The following is a 24592-nucleotide window of genomic DNA, read 5'->3' as shown; positions in this document are numbered from 1 at the left end:
TACTACAGAGTAATACATTCAAATTACAATTTAAAATAATGTGTTTTCCCTGTGGGACCAGAGAAGACACAAAATCAATGGAACTCTATATTATGTGGGCGTGAATGGTCAGAAATTCAGCAGGGGTGGGATTAAGAAAGCAGCCCGGCATTGGGCTGTAGTTTAGCCTAATCAATAGTTGGGGGTATTAATGTGCCAACAAACCAGGTTATGTGCAAACTGGAACACAGAAGAAAAAGGAAGATCTCACTGTGGTCGGGTGAAAAAGCATTCAGTGTAAATGTAGCTTTTGTCTCTTTTCAGAAACCTCAACAGAGGACCTTTAACACTCTGAACAGCAAAAGCTGCTGCCAGGTTTGAAAGACATGTTATATCCATCCATCCATTATCTACACACCGCTTAATCCTCACTAGGGTCGCGGGGGGGGGCTGGAGTCTATCCCAGCTGACTCAGGCGAAGGCAGGGGACACCCTAGACAGGTCACCAGTCTGTCACAGGGCTACATATATGGACAAACAAGCACTCTCACATTCACACCTACAGGCAATTTAGAATAATCAATTAACCTCAGCATATTTTTGGACTGTGGGAGGAAGCCGGAGTACCCAGAGAGAACCCACGCATGCACAGGGAGAACATGCAAACTCCATGCAGAAAGATCCCGGGAAAGCCGGGACGCGAACCAGGGACCTTCTTGCTGCAAGGCGAAAGTGCTAACCACTACGCCACTGTGCAGCCCAGACATGTTATATATTTTGTTTAATAATCACCATAATTATCATAGAAAGAAACAGTAAAAACTGGAGGAATTATTAGATTCTCGGCTTTCCAACAATCCTTATGCTAGTCATCTGTCAAGTTGTACTGGAAAAGTATCTAAATCAAAGCTTAAAACAATGATTTTTCATTAAAATCACTTTACTCTGCACGTCTCATTTAAAAAAATAAAATAAAATTACACAAGATTCTGCGCTCATTTGCACAACCCTGAAGCCATAACTGTCATGTGACAAAATCTCAGGTACTTTTTAAATGGACTCAGCTGAACTGCAGGCAGTGTTTGCACAGAGCAGAGAGATATGAAAACAGATTTTAAAAAATGTAAGTAGAAGAACATCTATAGTATGTAGAGTCGCCTGTGGGCACAAAATGTTGTATGTTTTTTAAATTTTTGTTAAAATAAAAAAAAACTATTTTTAACTTTTTCCTGTTTTACTTTGCTATATTCCACAAAAGCCTTTTCTTTTCTTTTTTTTTAGATCTTTCTCTACAACTAGCCATAGTTGCGCCATTTCCGTAGAGATGCAAGACTTTAAATTGCAGTGAAAAATGAGTCCAGAGTGAGGAAAAACATGACGGGAATGAAAAACAGCCCATAAACTGCTTGGGTTTCAGATAAAATACAATCTTGAACCATAAAATAGTATAATAAAGAAATGTTTTTGATTCTTACAATCCACTACACAGTCATATAGGAATGTGTTTGCATGACAGACGTTGACTTTAAATGTGCAAAGAGTAACTGATGCTTAGAAAATGGTGTGTATGTCTTTTTTGCACGCAGTAGATTCAGTTTGTGTTCGTCACCCTGCAGGCCTGTGACACACACAGATACATCCTCTGATAGCTGTGAAGAGATGCAGCCTGGTGATATTGTGTTTTGACATACAGTGGAAACAGACGCTGCACACTGATCAGCATTATTGCCACCAGCAGCACGGTTAGCAACAAACCTTTTACAGCCAGTATCAGATGAATGGGGATCTTAACAGGTTCACCACTGTGGCTGCACACGCCACAATGCAATGATTTTGTTGGTGCTACACAGTCCGGCAACATTTCATGCCATCAACGAACATGTGATAATTCATCTCACACACACCTCGGAGTAATCTGTTATTTATCCACGAGTACGCGCCGCTTTATTCTGCCTCTCACCTTTCTCACATGTGTCTCCTCCGTAGCTGGGCAGGCAAAGGCAGAGGAATGAATCAATCTTGTCGATGCAAGTGCCTCCATTTTCACAAGGCTCGGACTGGCAGTCGTCAACATCTGCGAGGGAGAAAAGGCAGCGAGAACAGACGGGATGCAGATCTCATTAGGGCTCAAATTTAGAGAACGTATTCTGATGAAGGGATGTTGTTCATACAGAAAAAACACAGACTGTGTGAGCTTCCATTCAGGTTCCGACACACAAAATGAGCTGGTTATTAGTTCTGCTTTAAACATTGAAATGTGTCCTTGTTAGTGAGTACATTATCATAATTCAAACAGAGTGTGAGGAGAATACAGACAGCCTAATCCCCTCTACATTCCTTATTTATCCCCATCCTCTCACACAGGAAGACACTCTAAAAGCCTTTGGAGTGTTATTACCTTCCTTTTTATGCGTTTACGGAGCTTACGGTTGACTTTATGTATGTCTAATCTATTCTTTTGTCTCTGTCCATTGTCTCCATTTACAGACAACTGCACGATGAAGAAAAAGCAGCCTGCATATTGCATTGCTTTTCGTTTAATGCAGTTGAAAAACAGACATAAATTTGGTTGATGAGACTTCCCCAAAGCTGAAAAGGCCTTCAGCAACAACCAAAATCTTTTCCAGCTCCAGGGCTGCTGCTCTGTGGCTATCTATGCTCTCTAACCCCTCTGTTTAGAAAAAAAAAAGACAGGCAAAGGGAACATTTCTCCACAGGGATCAATAAAGTATCACTTTATCATTGTAAATGGAGGGCATGTAATCTTCTTTCAGCACTGTGGGGTTTTTTTGGAACCCAGAATAATAGATACACCCCAGGACTGCACAAATCTATTAAAACTCACAGCGAGAGTGCAAAAAGAAAGCTACTTACAAGTTCAGACTCACTTCAGAGTGTTTCCTCACATCTTAACGGTTACTTAGTTCCGAGCAAAAATCTGAACAGTGAGAAAGGTCAGTGGCTGCGAAGAGCTAAAAGTGTCAGACAGATCAAACTAACGTGACCTTTAGCCTTATCCAAGATTTTCACATTTCAGACTGTCATCACTGGACACACTGAGTTCTGGCTGCAGAGGGATTCATTTTTAATCTGGCCTAACTTGTGGCTGGTCAGTGAAGTATGTTGCAGGCTACTGATGTGAGACTAAGTCAGATTGTTTTTGTGTCTTTTTGTAAGATCCAATTTTCCTATTTTTGGTGTTGCTGAGGATTAAAAATAAATGATATAACTTTAATCTGGCAGCAGAGGTTGTTTATCCGTTTGTAAAAATGGTACCTCTTTCAAGATGAATGAGAGAAAATGAGGCTGTTTGTTGAGGACTTTTACAAAGTCCAAATCCAGAGATTTATACTAATGTCATTTCTTTTAAGATTTCTCACTCTTCCAACTCGTTAGAAGTTGTCATCAGTGAAACAATATGCATGCGGGAGATCAAATATCAGTTTAAGAGTCTACTTCAGATTTCTTAAAAATACCATCTTTCACAATCTGATTCAGTGGTTTAAATCATACAAAGTCAACACGTGTAGGAATTGGAAACTGCAAAAATAGAAAAAAAAAAGGGGGGCAGATTTTAAACTGTCTAATCTTTCTTGAAGTAACAGTGTGTGGTTTCATTTGGAAAACTAACCAAATGCAACCTTAAAATTGTAGTATTTTGTCAAAGCCATTTCATTATACATGCCATATTTGTAAAAATCAAGCCGGAGTACTGAGAGAAAACCCATGCATGCACAGGGAGAACATGCAAACTCTATGCAGAAACATGGCAGGTCCAGGTCGGGACGCAAACCAGGGATCTTCTAGCAGTGCTAACCATCGAGCCACTGTGCAGCTCGCTAACCACATTTATTTTAAAACAGAAAAAAATTCTGCACTTCTCAGAGCTATGATGAAACCAATCAGTGACTCAGCTATGACCAACAGCATCGTGACAAACACTAAGGGACTTTTCAGCTAAACTGATTTGAGGTATTTTCTTTTTTTTAATAGTCAAAGAAATTAAACTTTTGCTTTTTTTTTTTTTTTTATGATTGATGGCATTTTAAATTTGATGTACTACATTAAGACATTTTTGACGTCCCGCTACTTCTTGTCATGGTTGTACTGTTTCCATAGAGGTTCAGGACTTTATTTTGCAGCAAAAATGATCCTACAGTGAGTAAAAATGTGACAGGAGAGGAAAAATGCCCAGAATCTGCTTGGGGTTCAGAGGGTCAAAATATATCATGTATGCATAGCTCAGTCTAATATAACTCAAATGTTGTTAGGGCCTGTGTTAAATGTTTAGCAAAAAGATCTGCCTAAGAATCACACATCAGTATGTTTAGTCAAGAATTTTTTTGTTATTTTTTATGTTTTTCATCAAGTGGAGAAAAGAGATGCCCACGAACAAGCAGTAGCTCAGACCTCAGATTCTTCACAGAAATACATGTTGAATGAGGACACTAATACAGAAGATTAACATACAACATTTTAAAGAGATAAATATGAAACAGCCCCTTTCCTTATTATGAGCAGGGTGACCTTGGGTGACCTCAAGATGAGAAAGTTCACAGTTAAACACATACAGTTAAACACACACCGCCAGCTCTGTTTCCCATTAAAATCAGTCCAGCTCTTTGTTGTTCAGTGTGAAAAGTCTGATCCCATTGTCCCTCTCATCCATTATGCAGAGGGGGAAGTTGCTCTTCAGAGAGCTAATACTGCAAATTCTGCAAATCCATAACAAAGCCTACCAGCATGCCCACGCATCAGCTGCTGCCTGTCAGTCTGATTGTCTGTCCGTCCATCTCTCTATGACTCTGAACACGCAAAACTTAGCAAGCACTGAGCGTTCACAGCCCGAGCAGGACTTTGAATGCAGATAAAAACGCTACTGTATGTGGCTGATTTATTCATGAAGTGTTCGCTTCCTTGAGGAATGGCTGCCTAATGAGCTGAACAGGTGTTAATGAACAAATTAGGACCCTTAAGACAGATTTATACCTCAGTGTCAAAGTGTCACGGCACCTGTGCAGGGATGTCTCTGGTGTCTACTTTGGGATGTGGAGGGACACGACGAGGCTCACACGCTTTTCATTTAAAATGCAGCTGGATGTGGGGTGGATGTGCAGAATATTCTATCACAATATCAATGTACAGAATCTCAATATGACTTTGGAAATCTATGCCGATATTTTGACATGTTTGAGCAAATTAAAGCAAGGAATTCACCACATTGTTGAGATAAACTTTCACAATCACAGGTGTAATTATTGGCATTAATGCTGCAGTCTATTTAGATGATCTGGTTTCATGGTTTCATTATTGTGCGTGTTGTGTTCACTGTCACGGCCACAGAATGTATATAAAAGATGGACGTGACACCAACCAATGCTTAATGGACTACTGTTTTAAAAAATAAAGTTTTGAATTTGTCATCTTGGTGTTTTGGCGAGTGAAGGACAAATCTACCTGAGAACTTAAGAACAAGACACACATCCATACAGTAGCAACTTGTCAGTCACAAAGCAGCTTCATCATTCATTTTACTCTACATGGGGTCATAATTTACAAAGTAAACATCATGCTGTATTGAAGGAGACTTTAAAGTGGTGATTGAGATCATAAACTCATTAGGGAGATGTTTACTGAGGTAATAAACCCAGTGAGAAGTAGCTTTATTTTCTTAAACATTTAAACACCCCCTGTTGGCGGTTAGAAAGAATGCAGTCAAACAAGTAATTTCCACACAGAGGCATCTTTTATAAACAGTCTACGACCCGAGAGACTTTACATCTGTTGTTTTCCTAATCTGAAACTCTTGAATTTTGTCTCAAATCCGTCCAACAAACTCATTCATTACAATATGAACTATGCACTACATATCCCTATTATATATACAATTTTATACTCACAGGTAAAACACAACTTTGGAAGCTGCTGTCCATTGCACTTCACAAAATGTTTTTTCTCAGATTTAATATTAAACATTTGTGCGATTATTTTTAGAGCTGATTCGCAGCCACCATCAATCTATTGTTTCAGCTGTAAGCAGCTTCTCATCTCCATTGTGCATTGCATTATGGGACAGCAGTGTCACTCAGCTGCACACTAAACAATGAGCTGTATTTATCCTGCATGTCGGCACTTTTAAATATATCTTATTTCTTCATTTTTGTGAACAGTGTGAACACACAATATACTAAAAACCTGTTTTGAACGAATACAGAGCATATTTTTGCTGAAATCCATAGTTTCAGGCACAGGTTTGACTGTAAATGTGCATTTTTATTATGAAAAAACATCATCTGAAGTCATCATAATGCAGTCACACCTCACACCCATAATTAGGCATTCAGAATGGTTAGAGAACTGTTGTGCTGAGACTTCTATGTGACCATTATCTAGGTCATGCCTTGAGCAAATATATATATATGTGTGTATTTTCCTTTTGCTGCTGCGAAGTAGTTTAGCAAGGAATTTTGTATGTGCAAAATAAAAATCTGAGAAGTGAAAGCTCTCTTAGTTTGACCTTGAGGAAATGCATCTCCTAACTCTCACCGTCTGAACATAACCTTTAGACCTCATCCTCCCCTCACATTGTGATGGACAGCTTGACCTCTGACCTGCAAATCGGCCGTTAAGCCATCGTTAGAGACAGATGCAGGGCTGACTTCATTATGTCTGTGTGCGTGTGTGTGTCTGTGTGGGATGTGTGAGTGTGTATGTGTGAGCATCACCCACCAATCTCACAGTTCTCCCCAGTGTATCCTTGTGGGCAGTAGCAGCTGTAGCCCGTTCCCTGTGGAAGGCACTTCCCTCCGTGCAGACATGGGTTTGTCACGCAGGGCTCCACCTCAGCTGAAAGAGACGGACAGATGGGGTGAGGGGGGGCAGTCGGGAGAATAAGGCAGTTAATTGGTGATACTATAAATGAAAATGGTTTTCATAATGTTTTTGGTGTTTTGGCAAGAACGAAACAGATGTTTCTAAGCTGAAAATACTTATTTCCACACTGATCCTCTAAAGTTGGATGGCTGAAACCCTAATTTCCTCCCCCCTGCTTAGATTTTGGATACAAAAAAAAAAAAAAAAAAATCAGTGTATGACTCAGTAAAAATGCACCGCTCAATTTTCCATCAGCACAGCTCAGCCAAAACCAGCGGTTACAACACATGCATATCCATTTCACACTCCGTCTCTTTTCAAAGGGATCAGAAGCCAGAGAGCCTCAACCTCGCCATCCACTCACAGCCACAGTTGTCATGGTTACCATATGGAAAGCAAGCCTCGGCTCACTCCAGCGAGTGTAGCGGGCAGCGTGAGAACTTCAGACATTAGCCATCCTCAACAGAAACGAGCAGACCTACCAGCGAGCGCCTCGGCCCGGCTATTCACTCCCTAAATGTGTGCGTGTGTGTGGTCCCCTTCCACAATTACAAATTTCCATATCAATTGACACACCACCACGTGTTTCTCCCCTGAGCCGCTCATTATAGCAACTTAAGGTCTTTGAAAACCGCCATTCGTTCGTTCTGGCCGCAAAAGCTGGGCTGTGGGAGTCTTTGTTCTGCCAGCTCTCTCTGTGACACCGAGGGCTGCTCAGGAGGGGGTGGTGTGTGTGAGGTTGACACTGTGCATGTCTGTGTGTGCAGGCTTGTGTGTTTGTGTTTACATGGCGCGATGAGCGAAAATCAATACCCTGGCTATGATTAGCCCCGAGGCCGAGCCTGTTCAATAACTAACCAGAAGCAGACATCTCAAGCTCACATCTTCTGAATTACCGTCAGGGCACAATAAAGGCTCAGGGACAAAGAGAAGATTGAAGGTTTTCAATCAAAAAGGACTCCTGTACTGAGCAAGATTTCTCAACGGCTGCAAGCCTATGATAAATTTTGCGATCTATACTCCCCCTCTGCTCATGCTTTGAATTCTGCTGAAGTCAGGTGCTAAAACCAGCCATGCATTTCATTTAATGTACAGCAGTCTGGCACAACGTGCACATGCACCCTCTGCATCAGTCAAGGTCATGGCACATCTTGACAAATATCAACTGTTATGACAAGCAGATTTACTATAGCGTGTGTGTGTGTGCGTGTGTGTGAAAGACAAACCTTGTGCGATTGGCCGTTCATTAAAGCGAGTGGTGCAGAAAAATCAATAGTCTGTAGAAGGAGGTGACATAGTGGACTGTCCCTCGCTCTGCTCAGCGGCTGACACCACCGGTACAAACAACAATAAGCTGGCAACAGCAAAATCCAACTAATAAGTTTACAGAGATAGGACAGTTAGGGGATAATACTTTGCTGCGGCAACGCTGAGATACCTGTAAGTATTAATCCGCACGTCACACACAGCTTCGAGTAATCACTAACACAGAGAAAATATGGGTTATCTAGGAAATGTGATTTACGGATAAACACTGCCGGCCTCACAAGTCAGAGCTGGTATTTGTGAAGGCAGGAGAGCACAAAGAGAAAGGTGGAAACAAAGAAACTGATTGTAAATTAAATGCTACAGAGGACTTAACAAAATCTGTCTAAAAACGTCAGACTAAGCAGAGAAGCTCGCTCTGTGGTAGTGCTTTGTTCTTGAAGGTCCTTGAATCCAACCTCAGGCTCTCATTTTCTCTTCTCTCTCATTGATTGAACTGACTGATGAAGTGCTCTGTGATCCAGTCAGGAGAGCAAATACTGACCACCACCATGAAACCGGAGCCACGAGGGACTTAGCCGGAGCCTGGAATGTGCGCATGAGAAAGAGATGTAAGCTGACAGCCATTATTCTGTTCCAATCTCCTGCAAGTGCATCCATCCACCTCTACTATTTGTGTAGCAGAGATATCAGAGCATGTTTGTGTGTTTATGGCCTTCTGCCTGCATGACTCCAGGGTCTCTCAGTCAATCAATCAACCCTCATACTGTGCACCAGCAGCCCAGATGGTTGCCCTCGGCTTCTTGTCGATACAGTTTACAGCTGTTTTCCATCCGCAGACTCCTCACACTCGGAGCAGGCGTCTCACCATGCCTGCCGCAGACATGAGCTGCTTTCAAAGGGAGGAAGAATAAATCACCATAGAAATGTGTGATAGCATGATGCCCAAGGGGCTTCCAAGCACTCAGTGATGGGATGTTTCCTGTATGTGCTCTCATTATCAAGCAAAAAAAATAAATAAAAAAATAAGTAGGTGGCCAGCCAGGAGCTTCACTCAGATGTACTGTGTTGCAGACTTAATCATCAGATTGTGTATGTGGCAGGGATGTGGTGTCTGCTTGTGGTGGGAGTAAAAGATATGTAGATGTGGAAAACACACTGAATGTTTGAATTCACAAGCCAGTGGCAAGGTCACAGGAAAAGAAATGAAAAGGTATTCTTAAAAGATAATTACCTTTCTTTTTTTTTTTTTTTTTTTTACAACCAGGGCCTTATTTTTGTGGTTTCGACTGACATTTCTGCTGGCTGTGATAACAGTGAATGGAGCAATTCATGAGACCTTACTACAACGAATACAACACAAAGTAGAAGTCAGAACAACACTGTGCAATATCACCTAAATGTCAAATTGCTCTAGCCTGTATCACCATTCTACAATTGCGAGATTTTTAAGGTGACAAAGAGTATTTCCTTCTTTGAACAATCAAAAACAAATACTTGAGAAAGATTATATTTAAAATACAGCTGCTTCAATGTATAAATTCAAAAAACAACAGTGAATGAGCCTATGATCACTGATACGGAAGGTAGAGAATCTGGCATTAGTGAAACAAAATTGAGGGCACCTGAAATTTCCAATTAGCCTAATTGCATGAACATGGTTATAAAATCACCTGTGACTATCTCTGTCTATCTGCATGTCTGTATCATGGCTCCACATGGAATATAATTACCAAAGGAATCCTTAAAAAAATGGAAATGCCATAAGGCTTCACAAAAATAGAAAAGGATACAGGGGGAATTTGTGAACAGTTTAAAATCAGTGGAAACTGCAGCTGCAGCAGTAATCAGGAGGTACAGAATGAGCAATATTACCACTAATGAGAGCCACAGTTTCTGTCCAGCTAAAATGATGCCACAGACACTGAGCTGGTTTCAAAATCTAGCTCCAAAAAAACAGACAGGCAAATGTGTCAGACTTGGCACAGAGGTTATCTGCGACAATCAACGTTGTATGAGCTCAGACAGCGTGAAGGTCGTTGCACAACATCAGCCTCTGTGAACAGTGTCCAAGAATTTAACTTGGTCTCTCTCGGCACAAAACTGCAAGATTAAAGTTTGCCAAACAACATGAAAAGATGCCTGATGGAGCACAGGATGGTCAAGATGAATTTGTTCGACTAAGACAGGGTCCAACATATTTGGTGTGAACCTGGTCAGGATGACCACAGTGAAAGCATAGTCCTGACAGTGAAGCACGGAGGTGGGAGTATAATGACAAGAGGCTGTATGATTGCAAAATGTGTTTGGGTGATGATAGATTTATAGATGGCAGAATACAAAGGCTGTGAATATACCAAAATACTGCATGACAAAATGACTCTCAGTCTGCAATAGTTTGGCAGAGGAGGAAAGTTCCAGCATTATAATAATCTACAAAAAGAATGACAGAGCAACACAACTCCTCCAGCAAAGTGCAGCTGAAACAAAAACAGTGTGAGTTGGTGGAGGCCAAAAGCAGAGCTAATAGAGAGTGATTGAGACCACTGGATCAGAAACACAACTACAAATGAAAGCCAATGTTGCTCCAAAACATCTTAATAAGCAACTTTTTGCTAACAAGTTCTCCATCAGCTTAACAGGTGATATGTCAATGTTCCCAATTTAATTTCCTACCCACAAGTGGAAAAACAATCAGTCATTGCAGCCTTAAAGAACATCCGAATTTAGATCAACTCCAGTTACTGCATCTCTCATTCCACACTCAGCATCTATGAACACAACCAGGTAACTTGTCAACATGGAAAATAGAAAGTTAGCTAATAAGACAATTAAAAAATAAGCACACTTTATCCTCACATTTCCCTTACAGTCGACACCCCTACAGTTCTTGCACAAAGCTGATGTGTAACAAATAAGTCTGACCACTGAAGGTACGGAGATGGTGAGACAGCAGAAATTAGACTCCCACAAAATGTTGAAGCAGCAGACAAGATGATATTTTGGCCAGAAAATCAGAACCAATTTTGTTGGAGGAAAAAAAAAGGACAGTGAGCAAACTCAAAGTCCATAATAATCACTCACAGAAGTAGTGCTGAAGAAACTGCTTGCTATTCTGAGTACAATAGGTCACAGATAAAACAGGCAGGCGGGACAGAAACAGCTATGGACTGTTAAAGCAGAAAGTTTGGGTAATCCTCTCATGGCTTGCCATTGTTTTCTCTCCCAAATAAGACTCAATAACCAGTGGGTGTGTTTAAAGTATGCCTGCCTCACTGCTGATTCTGTTTTACCATATTGTGCTTTACACAAAATATCTGATAAGGACACGTGATGCTTACCTGCAGGGCTGAGAGTTGTGGTACTAATGTTGGCTCCTCCTCTGCTGCTTTCTTCCTCCATGTTGCCGGGTAAAAGGGCCCCGGACCCCACGGCATGGGACCAAGTGGGCTCCTCCTCATCTGTGGGTCCGGACAGTGATGGAGGGTAATCCAGAGAACCGTTCACGACCACCTTCTCCACTGGGACCAAGTGAAGCAACGTGGACGGGTCAAAGGGGCCGTCCTGGTTGTCTGAGAGGGGGGATGGAACCGAGACTCCCAGTCCAACAGTCTGTGATGGGGAAAGAGGTGATGACGTTGAGGGTGAGAGGGACGGGGTTTGGGAATGGGATGGAGGTGAGGAAGTGGTTGGAGATGGGGAGGAGGAAGAGGAAAGAGACGGGACGATGGACTGGGATTCAGACAGGGATGATTGAGAGAAGAATGGTGAGGTGGACGGAGAAGAAGACGGTGCTTGAGATGGTTCTAGTGAGGCCGTCTGGGAGGAGTTTTCTGTTGTTGGTGAAGTAGATGCAGAAAAGTCACTTTCTGTTCCAGTTACGGTCAAAACTGTAGCCTCCAGAGTACTGGTAGTGGTGGTGGTGGTGGTGGTAGTGGTGGTGGTAGCAGTGGTGGATTGCCCTTTCCTGTGACCCCTCTCTCTGGATCTTTCTCTGGACCTCTCTCTGGGTTTGCTTGTTCCAACTGGTCGGCGTGAGACTTGTATCTCACCTTTGGCCTCTGCACCGGTAATTTCACCGCTCCCTTCTTCATCTGCTTTCCCCTTCTCCTCTCCTCTCCCCCTGTCTTCACCTCTGCTTCTGTCCTCCCCCCTGTTCTTCTTCCCCCTTCCTCTTCCTCTACCGCTGGCTCTGGAGGTCACCGTCTCCTCCCTCTTGTCACTCAGCTGGGTCGTGGTCTCCGCTTCAACCCGGATCCAGGTTTCCCCGGCGGAAGAGGTGATTTCAGGCGCAGGGCTGGAGGAGGTGGACGTCTCTGAGTTTTCCCAGCTCTTGGTGCTCTCTGCAGTCATGGAGTTAGAGGAGGCAGTCAGAGTGGATGCCAGATGAGTGGGTGAATCTTCGCTGGCTGGTGGGGTGCTCTGCCTCGAGGGGCTGCTGAACCATGAACTTCCCCAAGACAACAAACCTGTGCGGGTTGCAAAAACAAACAAAAAGAGAAAAACAGGGAAAGTCAGGAGTGCAATCATAGTAGACAGAGAGAACGGTTCAAAAGACAAAGTGAAAATCATCTTATGGATTCTCTCCACTTTGCCAAAGGCAGCAAAACAAACTCTTCTAAGCTGTCTGAGATTTCCGTCAGCTGTTTTTCTCTATCACTGCAACAGCACTGTCTTCACTTCAATATTAGCAACACCAGCTGGCAAAGCTCTGAGGACAACAAGAAGAAAAACACTGAAAGAAAAGGTCTTGATAGTGCTGAACATTTTCCTCTATATTATGTTAAACACTGATGTCTGGGATAAATGTAACCAGAGAATAGTGTGTGTAGAGGACGGATGAAGAAATAAAAAAGTATTACAGTTGCAAAGGCAGGTGGACAGGTGAGCGACATCAGACTCTTAGTTTAAAAGAAATGTAAAAGGGGGCTTTCAAAATATTATGCTGTGCTCATGTCATAACATAGTTTCTGATTTGTAAATGTCAACATGTGAGTCATAATTACCACAAATGTAACAGGATTTTTTGTGATAGCCCTATTAAATCTGACTTTGTAGGTGCCTGAAAACAAACAAATATCATTACCAAATTAAGTAAAATTGAACTAAATTTAACTGGAACTACCACCCTGTCAGGTTGGAGTTTACGTTCATGTCTGTCTAGACTTGACCTTCAACCTATTGAATGTAAAATGCCATCACTTCATCATTTATCCAGACATGGGTGTGTGACATTTTGTCTTGATTAGTGCATTGAATTATGACCAAAAATGAGCTGTTTTGTGAGGTGACCTTTGACCACCAAAATCTAATTAGCTCATCGTTGAGTTCATGTGAACATTTATGCCAACATTTGAAGAAATTCCTGTTGAAGATATACCACACTGATGAGAATAAGCAGCACAAAAAACAAAAACAAAATGAATTAATAAGGTTCTATATTGTCATTATAATGCTATTTTAATTCTCACACAACCTACTTTAGATATCTAGTTTGTCTCTATCATCCATTTCATGCAATTTGAAAGCAGCATTAGGCAGCTAGCAATACTTCGAAGACATTGACATCATTTGTAATACAGAATTTGTTTAATTATAGTTCACTGTAATGATTGCATGATAGATTGTCCTTTAAAAATGCACATAAAAGCTTCTGTGGAGCCACACAGATACAGACATGTGCACACGTACACACACACATGTGCACACGTACACACACACACACACACACACACACACACACACACACACACACACACACACACACACACTCACACACACACATACAGTCAGGCCAAACAGAATGAAACTAAAAACCACTACAGTCTCACAAACGGCCTCCGAATTCAATCAACAACTCTGTAACACGGTTTCAACAAACCCTGAATGGAGATGCCTGCCATTTGGAAACCACTTTCATCCACTGCCAACACATAAAGAGCTGTAAACCTGCAGGACCCCTGAGATGTAGGAAATGGGAAAACGGGTTGATGAGCTGGATTTCACACTTTTTCCATCATCTGTCTGCATTTATATTTGAAGGAAACTCAAATTCTCGTGCCTGAGGGGCAGCTCGTTCTGTAGATACACTGTAAAAAAAAAAAAAAGGTCAAATAAAATCTGTATGGAAATGATAAAAACCTGACTGCAAGAATGCCAGAAAAAAATATGTAAAAGCATGTACTGAAGAACATTCAAAACTGCACAGACGTTGAAAATAACGGCAAGTATCTGTAAAATAATGATATTTTAAGCTGAACTGATTGAGTAAAACAGTGTAAATTTACGGTCACACATGGTGAAAGAAGGAAAAAAAGATTTGTGAAAATATGTTTATTTGATGTGAACATTATGGCCGTTTTTTGCCATTTTTTGTCAGAGTTTTTACTTGTTATATGTAATTTAACAAACGGGGAAAATTGTAAAATAAGTTAAAAAATGTATTCTTTTTCAATCATTAATTCTTTGCATCTTTTTTCTTTTAAATATTGGCTCTAATATCTACAAAATGACAATATTCTTTTTGCCAATTTAAATACAGTAAAAAAAAATTTGTGATTTTACAGTTAAACACTTAAATAAATAAATTACCTTTTGCAAAAATACAGATTTTTGATGTGGACATTTTTTAAGGTTAAGAAGTGTAAACCAGTAGGATTTTTTCCCTGTGATTTTACCATTTTTCATGCATATTTAATAAAATTAGAAACACCTGTAAAATAACTGGGCAAAAAGAGTTCCTGCTTAAATAGTTAAAAAAAAATATTTTCAGCGAAGCAACTCAACAGCTTTAGCTGCACTTTAGATGACATATAGTGATCTGCTGAATTATGTGACATTTAATTAGACTTAATTAGAGCGATTCCTAGAAGAGCTTGGACATAGTGTCCTCTTTCCTGTCTACACGTGATTTATAAGCCTCCTTTAAACTTACATTGCAGAAATGGTTCAATTAACGCATGGTAAATTGTTTTTTTAATCATGTCTTGGGGATTCCTTTTAATATTTAATTAAATTTTCTTAATATTCATGTAAATGTTTATTACTTGACACTAGCATGCTCCACACAACTGGTAAAAGTTAAAAAACATACTGTTTTACACATGTAGATTTTATCTCAGGCTATAATCTCCATCCATAGTAACACGCCTGAAATGAATATACCTTCAGCTAAGAAGGTTTCTAGCTGAGTGAAATCCTCCATATGTGGCAGCCGTGATAAGAGCAGCTCCAATTCTTTAAATTCTAAGGAAACATGCTTCAGTGATTCCTTTCTTATCTCCTTTAACATAAAACACACTGGTCCATCCTATACAAAAGTGAAAGAGATAACACCATCCCACAGTTCCATGCAGCATCAACATCAAAGCGACACCATCCAAGGCAGACACACGTCAACATCATCCGCTGTCCAATTATTACGTAGCCAAGTGTAAGAGCAGATTCTCTTGGTACCACGATTCTCTTTTCTAATGTCCCCTATAGATTCTCCTTCACAAGCATTTTGGGAAAAACACAGGATGTCATTTTTTTGGCCGTTCCACCACAACCACAGTGACGAAAAAGTGTGTCTGAGTCATGATTTCCACAAGGCTCATTTTCCTCTGTTTATACCAATACCGTCACCCTGGAAGGAATTTTCCAAAAGGTCTATTTTCGGCGACCTAAAACTGCACATTTGAATGTGGATAAAAAGCCCCCCCCAAAAAAGAAAAAGTACAATATGCTACATTTTAAAGGCAGCCTCGGAGGAAAGCAGGTGCTTACAACTAAAACTCATCAGCTGTCACATCTGACAACAACAGCAGCCATACAGGAGAGGCAGCCTGAAATACAGAGAAAGGTCAGCAAGACCTGAGCTTGTCTCCAGACCTCAAGCTACTTTTGCTTTTCTTACAGAAACAGGAGTTCATGCTGAACATAACTCCTCTGCTCTCCTCACCGAAAGCCTCTGCTCCCCCGTTTGTCCCGTCAACGTCCTTGTTTTCTGATAAACTTTGTTCCAAGCTGCTTGTTTGCACTGTAATTAGCGCGGCACCGTGTTAGGTTGCCAACCCCTAAAATCACAGACTGTGCAAATGACAGAACAAAATCCACACCCATAAACTGCCATCAAACCTTGTGCTTCATAACACAAAACAAAATTCGGCAACCACTGTCTGGTTAGTACATCCCACTTAACCGACGATGATTTATTCACTAGTTACAAACAGTAGAAATCTATTCACCTGGTGAGGTTGAACTGGATGGATTTGACTCCTCGTCAGTCTTTTTTGTAGCTACATTCTCTTTTGATGCTTCTTCACCTGGTGTCTGGGTTCCCTCCTCATCTTCAGTGCCCACCAGGTAGTTCCAAGGCTTCCAAATGGACTTCACAATCTTTGAAATTGCCTAAAATAGTAAGTGAACAGACAGTACTTTAGTGACTCTGCTTCAGTATTTAACCCTCTGAACACTCCTGTCAAATTCCTGCCCTCTGTCGGCAAATTTTTCACTGCAATATAAAGTCCTGCACCTCTCTGGAAACAGCACAAACATGGCTACAAGTAGAAAGAACGCAAACATGTCAAGCTATAATGCAACAAATAGCTAACACACTGTACCATTAGAACACAGGAGTGATGGTTGCTGTAAATGTTTCTCTGTACTCCTATGTAGATATTCCATTAAAAAAACAGCCGTTTCCAGATAGAATAGTCATTTACCACATTAACAGTATCTAGACTGTATTTCTGATTAATTTAATGTTGCCTTCATTGAAAAAAAAAGTTTTTCTTTCAAAAATAAGGACTTTTCTAAGTGGCCCCAAACTTTTGACCAGTAGCGTAGATATTTTGATATTTACATTTTTTAGTTTCTATACTTGTCTCCTATCTGCTCCACACAGCCTGCAGTTCAATCTAGTTCAGCCAAAAAAGGTCACAAAATTTTTGTCATGTGGCTGTTGGTAGGGCTGCACAGTGGCGTAGTGGTTAGCACTTTCGCCTTGCAGCGAGAAGATCCCTAGTTCGCGTCCCGGCTTTCCCGGGATCTTTCTGCATGGAGTTTGCATGTTCTCCCTGTGCATGCGTGGGTTTTCTCCGGGTACTCCGGCTTCCTCCCACAGTCCAAAAACATGCTGAGGTTAATTGATTATTCTAAATTGCCCGTAGGTGTGAATGTGAGAGTGCTTGTTTGTCTATATATGTAGCCCTGTGACAGACTGGCGACCTGTCTAGGGTGTCCCCTGCCTTCACCTGAGTCAGCTGGGATAGACTCCAGCCCCCCATGACCCTAGTGAGGAATAAGCGGTGTATAGATAATGGATGGATGGATGGATGGATGTTGGTTGCAGCAGCCACTAATGGCTTCTCAGTTGATCAGAAGTGTGTTTTTTTGTTTGTTTGTTTTTTACAGAATCTGATCGAGGGCTGAAAAGATTCCTCGAGTAATTTGATTACTAAAATTCCTCAAGACAAAATTCTCTTCCTCGAGGCTTCATTTAATCCACTATTCACTAGACTATATTTGCACGATACAGTGCAGATGTTCGCCTGTGTTCCGCTCAACGGTTATTTCTGTTGCACATTGCGCTCACTTCTGCTTTTGATGCTGTAACACGCATGCCAAGTGCAGAATGTAAAATGGAGACGGATGATTACTCGATTAATCGCCACAATAATCAATAGAATACTCCATTATTAAAACAGTCAATAGCTGCAGCACTAATCCGATCTGTTCAAATGGTTTACTTATGGGAAAATTTTACGACCTAAAATGATTTAAATATCAAGATTTTAAGCTTCAGGTTGTCTGATGGAGCTGCACATCACAGGTGGGTAGTTCAAGGACTGTCGGCAAGTTGAAAATCCAACAGATCTTTCCGTTTTTACAGTTTCTAACTCTGATAAATGGTGTAACTTTAAAGACGCTGGCAGTTTTTGGGGTTGAGAGAGTTAAAACGTCTTGACTGAAACATAAAACCAACCTTCTTCTCAGCAGGAGTTGGTTCTACTGGAGGTCGGAGAAACTCCTCAGAGTCGGGGCCAGGCTCCAGTGGCTCCCCCCAGTCCAAGGAGCTCTGTCCTGGGATTAACTGGAGGGTCAAAAATGACCTTGAAGACTCTGAGGACCAGGGGTCTGAGGCTTAAGACGATAAGGTAAACGATTATTCACACCATCTTTGGATATCAATAAAACCAATCTTTCTTACAAGCTTCAATATGAGCGATCAGGCTTACAGGGGTCAGCAGTGTGTGGAGAGGTCTCCTCCTCCAGGTCAACCAGGCCGGTCCAGTTAGACGGTGAAACGTCGCTGCCATCTGAAGACCCTGCATGAAGCAGATGGATGAAATTGTACTTGTGACCACTTCTAATCTTTCTTACTGTGTCTATAAAGACTGATTGGGTAATTAATCAGCGGGTTCATGCCACCACAGATTGTAGTTAAATGTGAAACCTCTGCTGGTGGTGGTTTGCTGTGTAGTCGGATCAGGACCGTGTGTCTCGGTGGAGTCGGCATCGCTTGAGCCTGTTAGATAGCTCCAGGGCTTCCACAGGGAGGTGTAGATCTGAGAGATGGAGCCTGAATTCTTCACTTTACCTACGAAACAAGTTGAAGAGATTTTCTGTTCACATGACAACCTCCGAGGAGTTCAGTGTCTGAAGGCTTTGCTGTGTTTTAATTTTGCCTAAACTGACCAGTTTCAGTCAACACAAAAGCCTGAACTGACAGCTGAACATCCAGATATTTATTTTAAACATATCCTGTCCTGTTTTTCTCTCTCTCTCTTCCACGGCTTCTGTCAATCCAACAGTTTCTCAGACACACGATGGTGAGATGTGTTCTGTGGATCACAAATCAGCGTTGCCATAGCTACAATAGTGGCAATGACATTTATTGTCATTCTTAATGCATTAACAGCTCTCAGGGCTTTAGTTGGGAGTGAGATGGTAGCTATGTGCTTATATTTATACTTTTCTGTGCTTCTGTTTAATCTGCATACTTTGTTTATGACGCTAACATGAAACTCTTTCATGTTGAATTATCTTATCACACTGTAAATTCACTGTATTTATGTTTTGCACTGTCTAAACCAACAGTAATGAGTTACATTTATGATGAAAAGGTTGTTTTCCTCCTGTGGTGCAGTACCTCTGTAGCAGTAAGCATCATATAGTGCTGTAGCGTTGTCAGCAGTGCTGTTGGGGGAGACGGTGTGGACTCCTGACTGGCTTCCTCCACAGTCGGGGCGAGGCCAGGCCACCGGGAAACGGACGCTGCCATCAGACAACCAGCCTGGGGCGCAGCTGTCCAGGCCGGCCCTCCAGGCCAGATAAAGCTGTGCCACCGTGGCCAGCTGGCCCCCGAGGGACACACAGCGGTCTGAGGCTGAGGACAGCGACAGTCTGCCGGGGACCGAGGAGTGAAACACTTCACCTGGACGAAGAAACCAGACTGGGGCTCGTCAACAAGCAGATGATGTCTGTTGAATTTCTAGTAGGTGGACACCTTAGTTAGATAACTGCAGACTCTCAAATCACACATGGAGTCATATTATATAAAGCTACTAGCGTGTATTACAGGATGGAGGTTTTATATATTTTCATTACTTCCCTATGCTTCTTGTTTGAAAGGTGTGCTGTCTTTGAAAATAAAGAGCTGAAATTACACCATTTATTAATGAAAGAAACTGTAAAAGCAGAAAGGATTTTCTGGTTTTCAACTTTCTGAAGGTTTGTAAACAAATGATGTTTTGATGTGTGGTTTCATCAGAAAAAATTATCAAATTTCAACTTATAATTGTGATAGTTCATCAAAATCAATATACTCTACATGTCAAGTTTTTTTTTTAAATTGCCAGAATTAAAACTGCTCCAACCACATTCTGTAAAAAAAACAAAGACTATGCTCTCATAATACAACTGTAAAGCCATTAGCGATTCAACTCTTTTTTTTGGCTGAACTGCAGGCCGTGTTTACACAAATGCGAGAAAAGTATGGAAATAAATTAGAAACATAAGCACTAAAATATCTACACAATGAAGAGCCATCATCTGTTTTTTTTTTTAGTGTTGGTAACACAGGTGGGCACATTGAAAAATGTTTTACGTGCTGATTACAGTTATTTCTTTTTTTGTAAGATAAATAAAAGAAAATCAACTGTTGATTAATCATGTTTCTTCTTTTAATAGTGAAAAAAACATCTTGTAGTACTCCCTACTTCCAGTTATGTTGCATCTATGTTGTACCAGTTCCATAGAAGAGCAGGAATTTATGTTGCAGTGAAGAATTAGCTCAGAGTGAGAAAAAATGTGACAGGAGAAAAAATAAAGCCCAGGAACTGCTTGGGGCCCTGAAAATAATAAATATGTGAATAACTTCATTATTTCAAAATGCTAAATCATTTCATAAAACAAATGGAAAATGTAACTTGACTCAAACAGGTGTAATCTGTGTTTTTGTTGCCTATATCAAGCTGTTTATTATTTATTAATTTGTTAAAGTATCAATCATTTGCAGCTGCAGGAGACTGTGTAGTGAAAATGAGCCACTCTGCATGTGTGACATTATCGCCAACATGTCACTCAGTGCAACAGTGTGACTTACAGGTGTGTTTTTCATAGATTTTGCACTACAATGGCGCTCTCCAATTTACAGTAAGCAGCTGGATATCATTGTTTGGCTGCACAGACAACATGTACGAGTAGAATCAGTTCATGGGTGTTTGTGTCTTTGTATGGGATTCACAATGACAAAAGATAAAAACCACACCAGACTTGTCCTTGAACATTGCAGCAGAATATGATGCAAAAATCAGTGTTTTGAAGTGTTTTATGCCTCTCTGTGTGTGTGTGTGTGTGTGTGTGTGTGTGTGTGTGTGTGTGTGTGTGTGTGTGTGTGTGTATGTGTGTGTGTGTGTGCGCGTACCATCCAGTTCCTTTGCAAAACAGTACACATCAAACAGCTCTTTCGGGTCCCTCTTCCCATAATTCCTCACTCCAGCTGAGTACTCCTTGTGTCCATAGCAACCAAGCTCTGGCAACTGGACAGAATAACTGTGGAGAAAACCATGTGGGAGTCATAACTGGGAATCAACCGCTTTCTTTTTAATTTTTTTTTTTTTTTAAACTCATAATATGAAATACGAAGCCTAAATGTCTTGTGGACATTTTACTGTACAAAGATTATCTCAGCTCGCTTATTAAACTGTTTCCTTTCATTAAGATTCTAAATGTCAGTTCGGAATAAATTCTTATTTGTATTCTTTTTTTAAAGGGCAGCGGACGGGAATACATTAAAATACAATTAACAGCAAAGAAAGAACAGCAATGGAAAGAAGAGCGTGTTTCTGGAGCAGATGAAGTGACAAAACAGAGGAATATTAATTGAGATAGCAGATGATTAAAGAAGAGAGGGAACAAACAAGACACAAAACAAAGTAGAGGACTAGCAGGCTCATTAAAAAATACATAAAGTGACCAAAAGAAACAAGTAATCATGATAGTCGATTAAGATTTTGGTGAATAAAAAGTTCAACATTTGAGAAACACAATAGTTTTCTTCCTTAAAAGGAGCAACAAGCAACTGATTAGCTCAACTCAGCTTAGCTTAGCTTAGCATAAAGACTGGAATCATAGTGAAACAAGCAGCCTGGATCTACCCAAATAAAAGAAAATCTGCCTGCCAGTACATCTAAAGTTCACTGGTAAACACATTTTTTATATTTCACTTGTAGATTTGGTTGATGTGTTGTGCAAGAGTATTTCTTGGCAAGGAGAAATTGTTTTCCCCACGATTCCAGTATTTCTAGTAAACAAAGCTACATTTTCATTTTAGCAAAAAATGCTCAAAAATCACTGATTCCAATTTCACAAATGCCAAAGTCTAGATGTTTTTCTCATCATCCTTTCTATATCATTTATATATCTTTAAATTTTGGACTGGCTTCAGGAAAAAAAAGTATTTAAACAGGAAAACCTGAATTTTAATCTATTTAATCGTGCATTAATGAGCATGAAAACAAATTTGCAGATTAATGAATAATAAGAGAAATCATTAGCTGTGGTTATTCTTCAACGAGCAACAGGGCTCACTGCGACTAGCAACAAACTCAGTGAAGCCGTGACAAGAAAAAGAAGTTAGTGGTCGTCTCCTCACCGGACAGTCTGATCATCCAACCAGCCGGCTGCACAGCTGCTGAAGCTGTCATGGTACGCTGCCCACAGCTGGGCCGGCGTGGCCATCTGAGCCCAGTTTTCCTGGCAGGCTCGCTGGGCATCAGAAAATGAGAGGGCGTAACGGGCGCCGGGAGCCTGGTAGTGAAACACCACACCTACACAGACACAGACAGGTGGCCAACCTTCCTCTTAATCTGGCGGCTACACCGACACACGGCCGGGTTTTAAATCAATAAATCAGTGGAATGTAATCAAAGAGCATGTTATTGAGGCCGCAGACAGATCAATCAAACACAATGTGAGTTTCGGCTGAAATTTCACAGATGAGCACACAGAAAAATTGTCATTGTTATTCAGTCCAAACACTTTAATTAAAAGAATTACACAATTATTCGAGTGGAAAACTAGATAACAAAAACAAGCACTGAGAGCGACACTAATTAAGGCAGTCATTATAATATTGATATGCTGAATCGATGTTATTGATGTTTAATTAAATTTTTTAAAAAAGCTAAAAAGGCGTCGGCTGTGCTCCTGTTCTAAAAGCTGCCATTATCGGTCTTACATTAGCACAACAAGTCTAGACTGCAATAAAACACAAAAATCAATTAAGCTGGAAGAAGGATTTTAAAGCCTTTTGTGTTAATGCGGTTCAGACTGTGAGCAACATTTCTGCTCACTTTAAATGTTTCCTTTGGGAAGATGTGTGGTGGCACTAAACTTTTCTCGTCTGTGGCTGCGGCACTTACCGGAGACCACCAGGGGCACAGCGTCTCTCTCATAGTCGTTACCCACGACAACCTGACAGTGATAAGTGCCTGAGTCGTTGGTGCGGAGACCGGAGATCTCCATGGTAGCATTCAGAGGATTGGCAGCGTATCCTGGCAGCATGACGCGGCCACTGAAAGCCTTATTCACCTTGATTACATCACCTTTGGCACAGAAAGACAAGTTTCTTCAATACAAGGGTCTGTTGGCATCCTGCAAACTTTCGAAGTGAAAAAATAAACTTTAAAAGGGTTCCTAGATGTACACCCATGAAGTTTAGGCCTCAAAAACATATTTTTGATATCTAATTATCAGCAATAGGGTCCTACGCTGACATTTATAATCATTTTCCTTGAAAGATTTGTGTATTTGCTTTTCAGTCTTTTCACTGCAAAAATGTTTTTTTAAAACGTTCAGAAAACATACTAAAAAACAGCACATTAAAACTGTATTCACCTCAAACGTGGTATATAGCTGTTTGAATCTTCCCTACCAAGAAAATTATAGTCAATAAATGAAAAATAAATGCAAAAAAAATAAGAAAACATCACTTATTCAACAGTAACTTTTAAATGACAGGCAGATAATGGAAACCTACAGATTATCATCAGAAAAATAACAGAAAAACAATAAACTAACATGATAAATACCTGAGAAAAATGTACTGCAAAACAGAAATCATCGACATTACTTATACTTTTTAAAAAAGCTTAATCTGCAAATTAATATTTTTTGAATGATTTTACTAGCTGTTATCTATAATTCAAAAAAATACAGAAAAAAATACAATTAAAAATGTTTTTGCAGTGTACTCTCTGGGCTAAACGAGGGAGAGATGTGATGTCACGTACTGGACTGATCAGGATTCAGTTTTAAGGCCACTATTAACAGATTCTGATTAAACCACTTCTACACCGTCCTGATGAAAGAGATCAGCTCCATTTTGAGAGTTAAAGACCTAATAAATAACACAATGTGGTGTTTTTTTAGTCAACATTTTATGCTAATGAGGAAAATCTTGAACTAAGTTTTAAGCAGCTTTAAAATTCATAATGTCACTTTGTTTGTCTGGTACACTGAAAATACTGAACTGCATATTAAGTCTAGTGATGAATTTTACCTGTGCTTGGTTGTGATTTTGCTAATATCCTTCCAGTCAGACAGTTTATCTCTGAGGAAATCCTCCACTGAGCTGGTTTATCTATTTCTAATTTCAGAAGGTGATACTGAGAATAAAATTCACAACTTGTTAGCAAACAGCTCCCTGTTTACACATCGAACAGACACAGAGCAACATTCAATCTGTGTCATGTTTGTTTCCACCTGCCAAACAATCACTCTGCTTTAATCTCTTAAGTTTTCTCTACACTCATATCTGAGGGATATATGGCTCTTTGGCTGCTAAATGCTCCGTGCTCTCCAGCTAACCACTAACCTTAAGTTTTTCATTTGCTACAATGGGTATTGAGAGCTTTTTCACTGAAACCAGCTGCCAACTGTGTGTGATGATGTGACTCCTGAGAGCTGTGAGACTGAACCCAAACTG

General features: G+C 40.6%; 1 protein-coding gene across 1 annotated transcript in view; it reads right to left on the bottom strand.

Annotated features, from left to right (window-relative positions):
- The window catches only part of LOC111572332 (neurocan core protein), a 49639-nt gene that overhangs the window by 7871 nt on the left and 17176 nt on the right, over nt 1-24592 (bottom strand). Inside the window, exons 4-14 of the mRNA XM_023275972.3 lie at nt 23028-23210; nt 22259-22433; nt 21029-21156; nt 19253-19537; nt 18557-18700; nt 18339-18428; nt 18086-18243; nt 16347-16509; nt 11460-12587; nt 6709-6825; nt 1940-2053 (exon numbers count right to left, since the gene is read on the bottom strand). Of these exons, the coding sequence (XP_023131740.1) occupies nt 1940-2053; nt 6709-6825; nt 11460-12587; nt 16347-16509; nt 18086-18243; nt 18339-18428; nt 18557-18700; nt 19253-19537; nt 21029-21156; nt 22259-22433; nt 23028-23210 (2685 nt within the window). The remainder of the gene's footprint in view (nt 1-1939; nt 2054-6708; nt 6826-11459; nt 12588-16346; nt 16510-18085; nt 18244-18338; nt 18429-18556; nt 18701-19252; nt 19538-21028; nt 21157-22258; nt 22434-23027; nt 23211-24592) is intronic.

This window comes from Amphiprion ocellaris, chromosome 10 (genome assembly GCF_022539595.1).
Source record: "Amphiprion ocellaris isolate individual 3 ecotype Okinawa chromosome 10, ASM2253959v1, whole genome shotgun sequence".
Taxonomy (NCBI): Eukaryota; Metazoa; Chordata; class Actinopteri; family Pomacentridae; genus Amphiprion; species Amphiprion ocellaris.
This window is presented reverse-complemented; position numbering and strand designations above follow the sequence as displayed.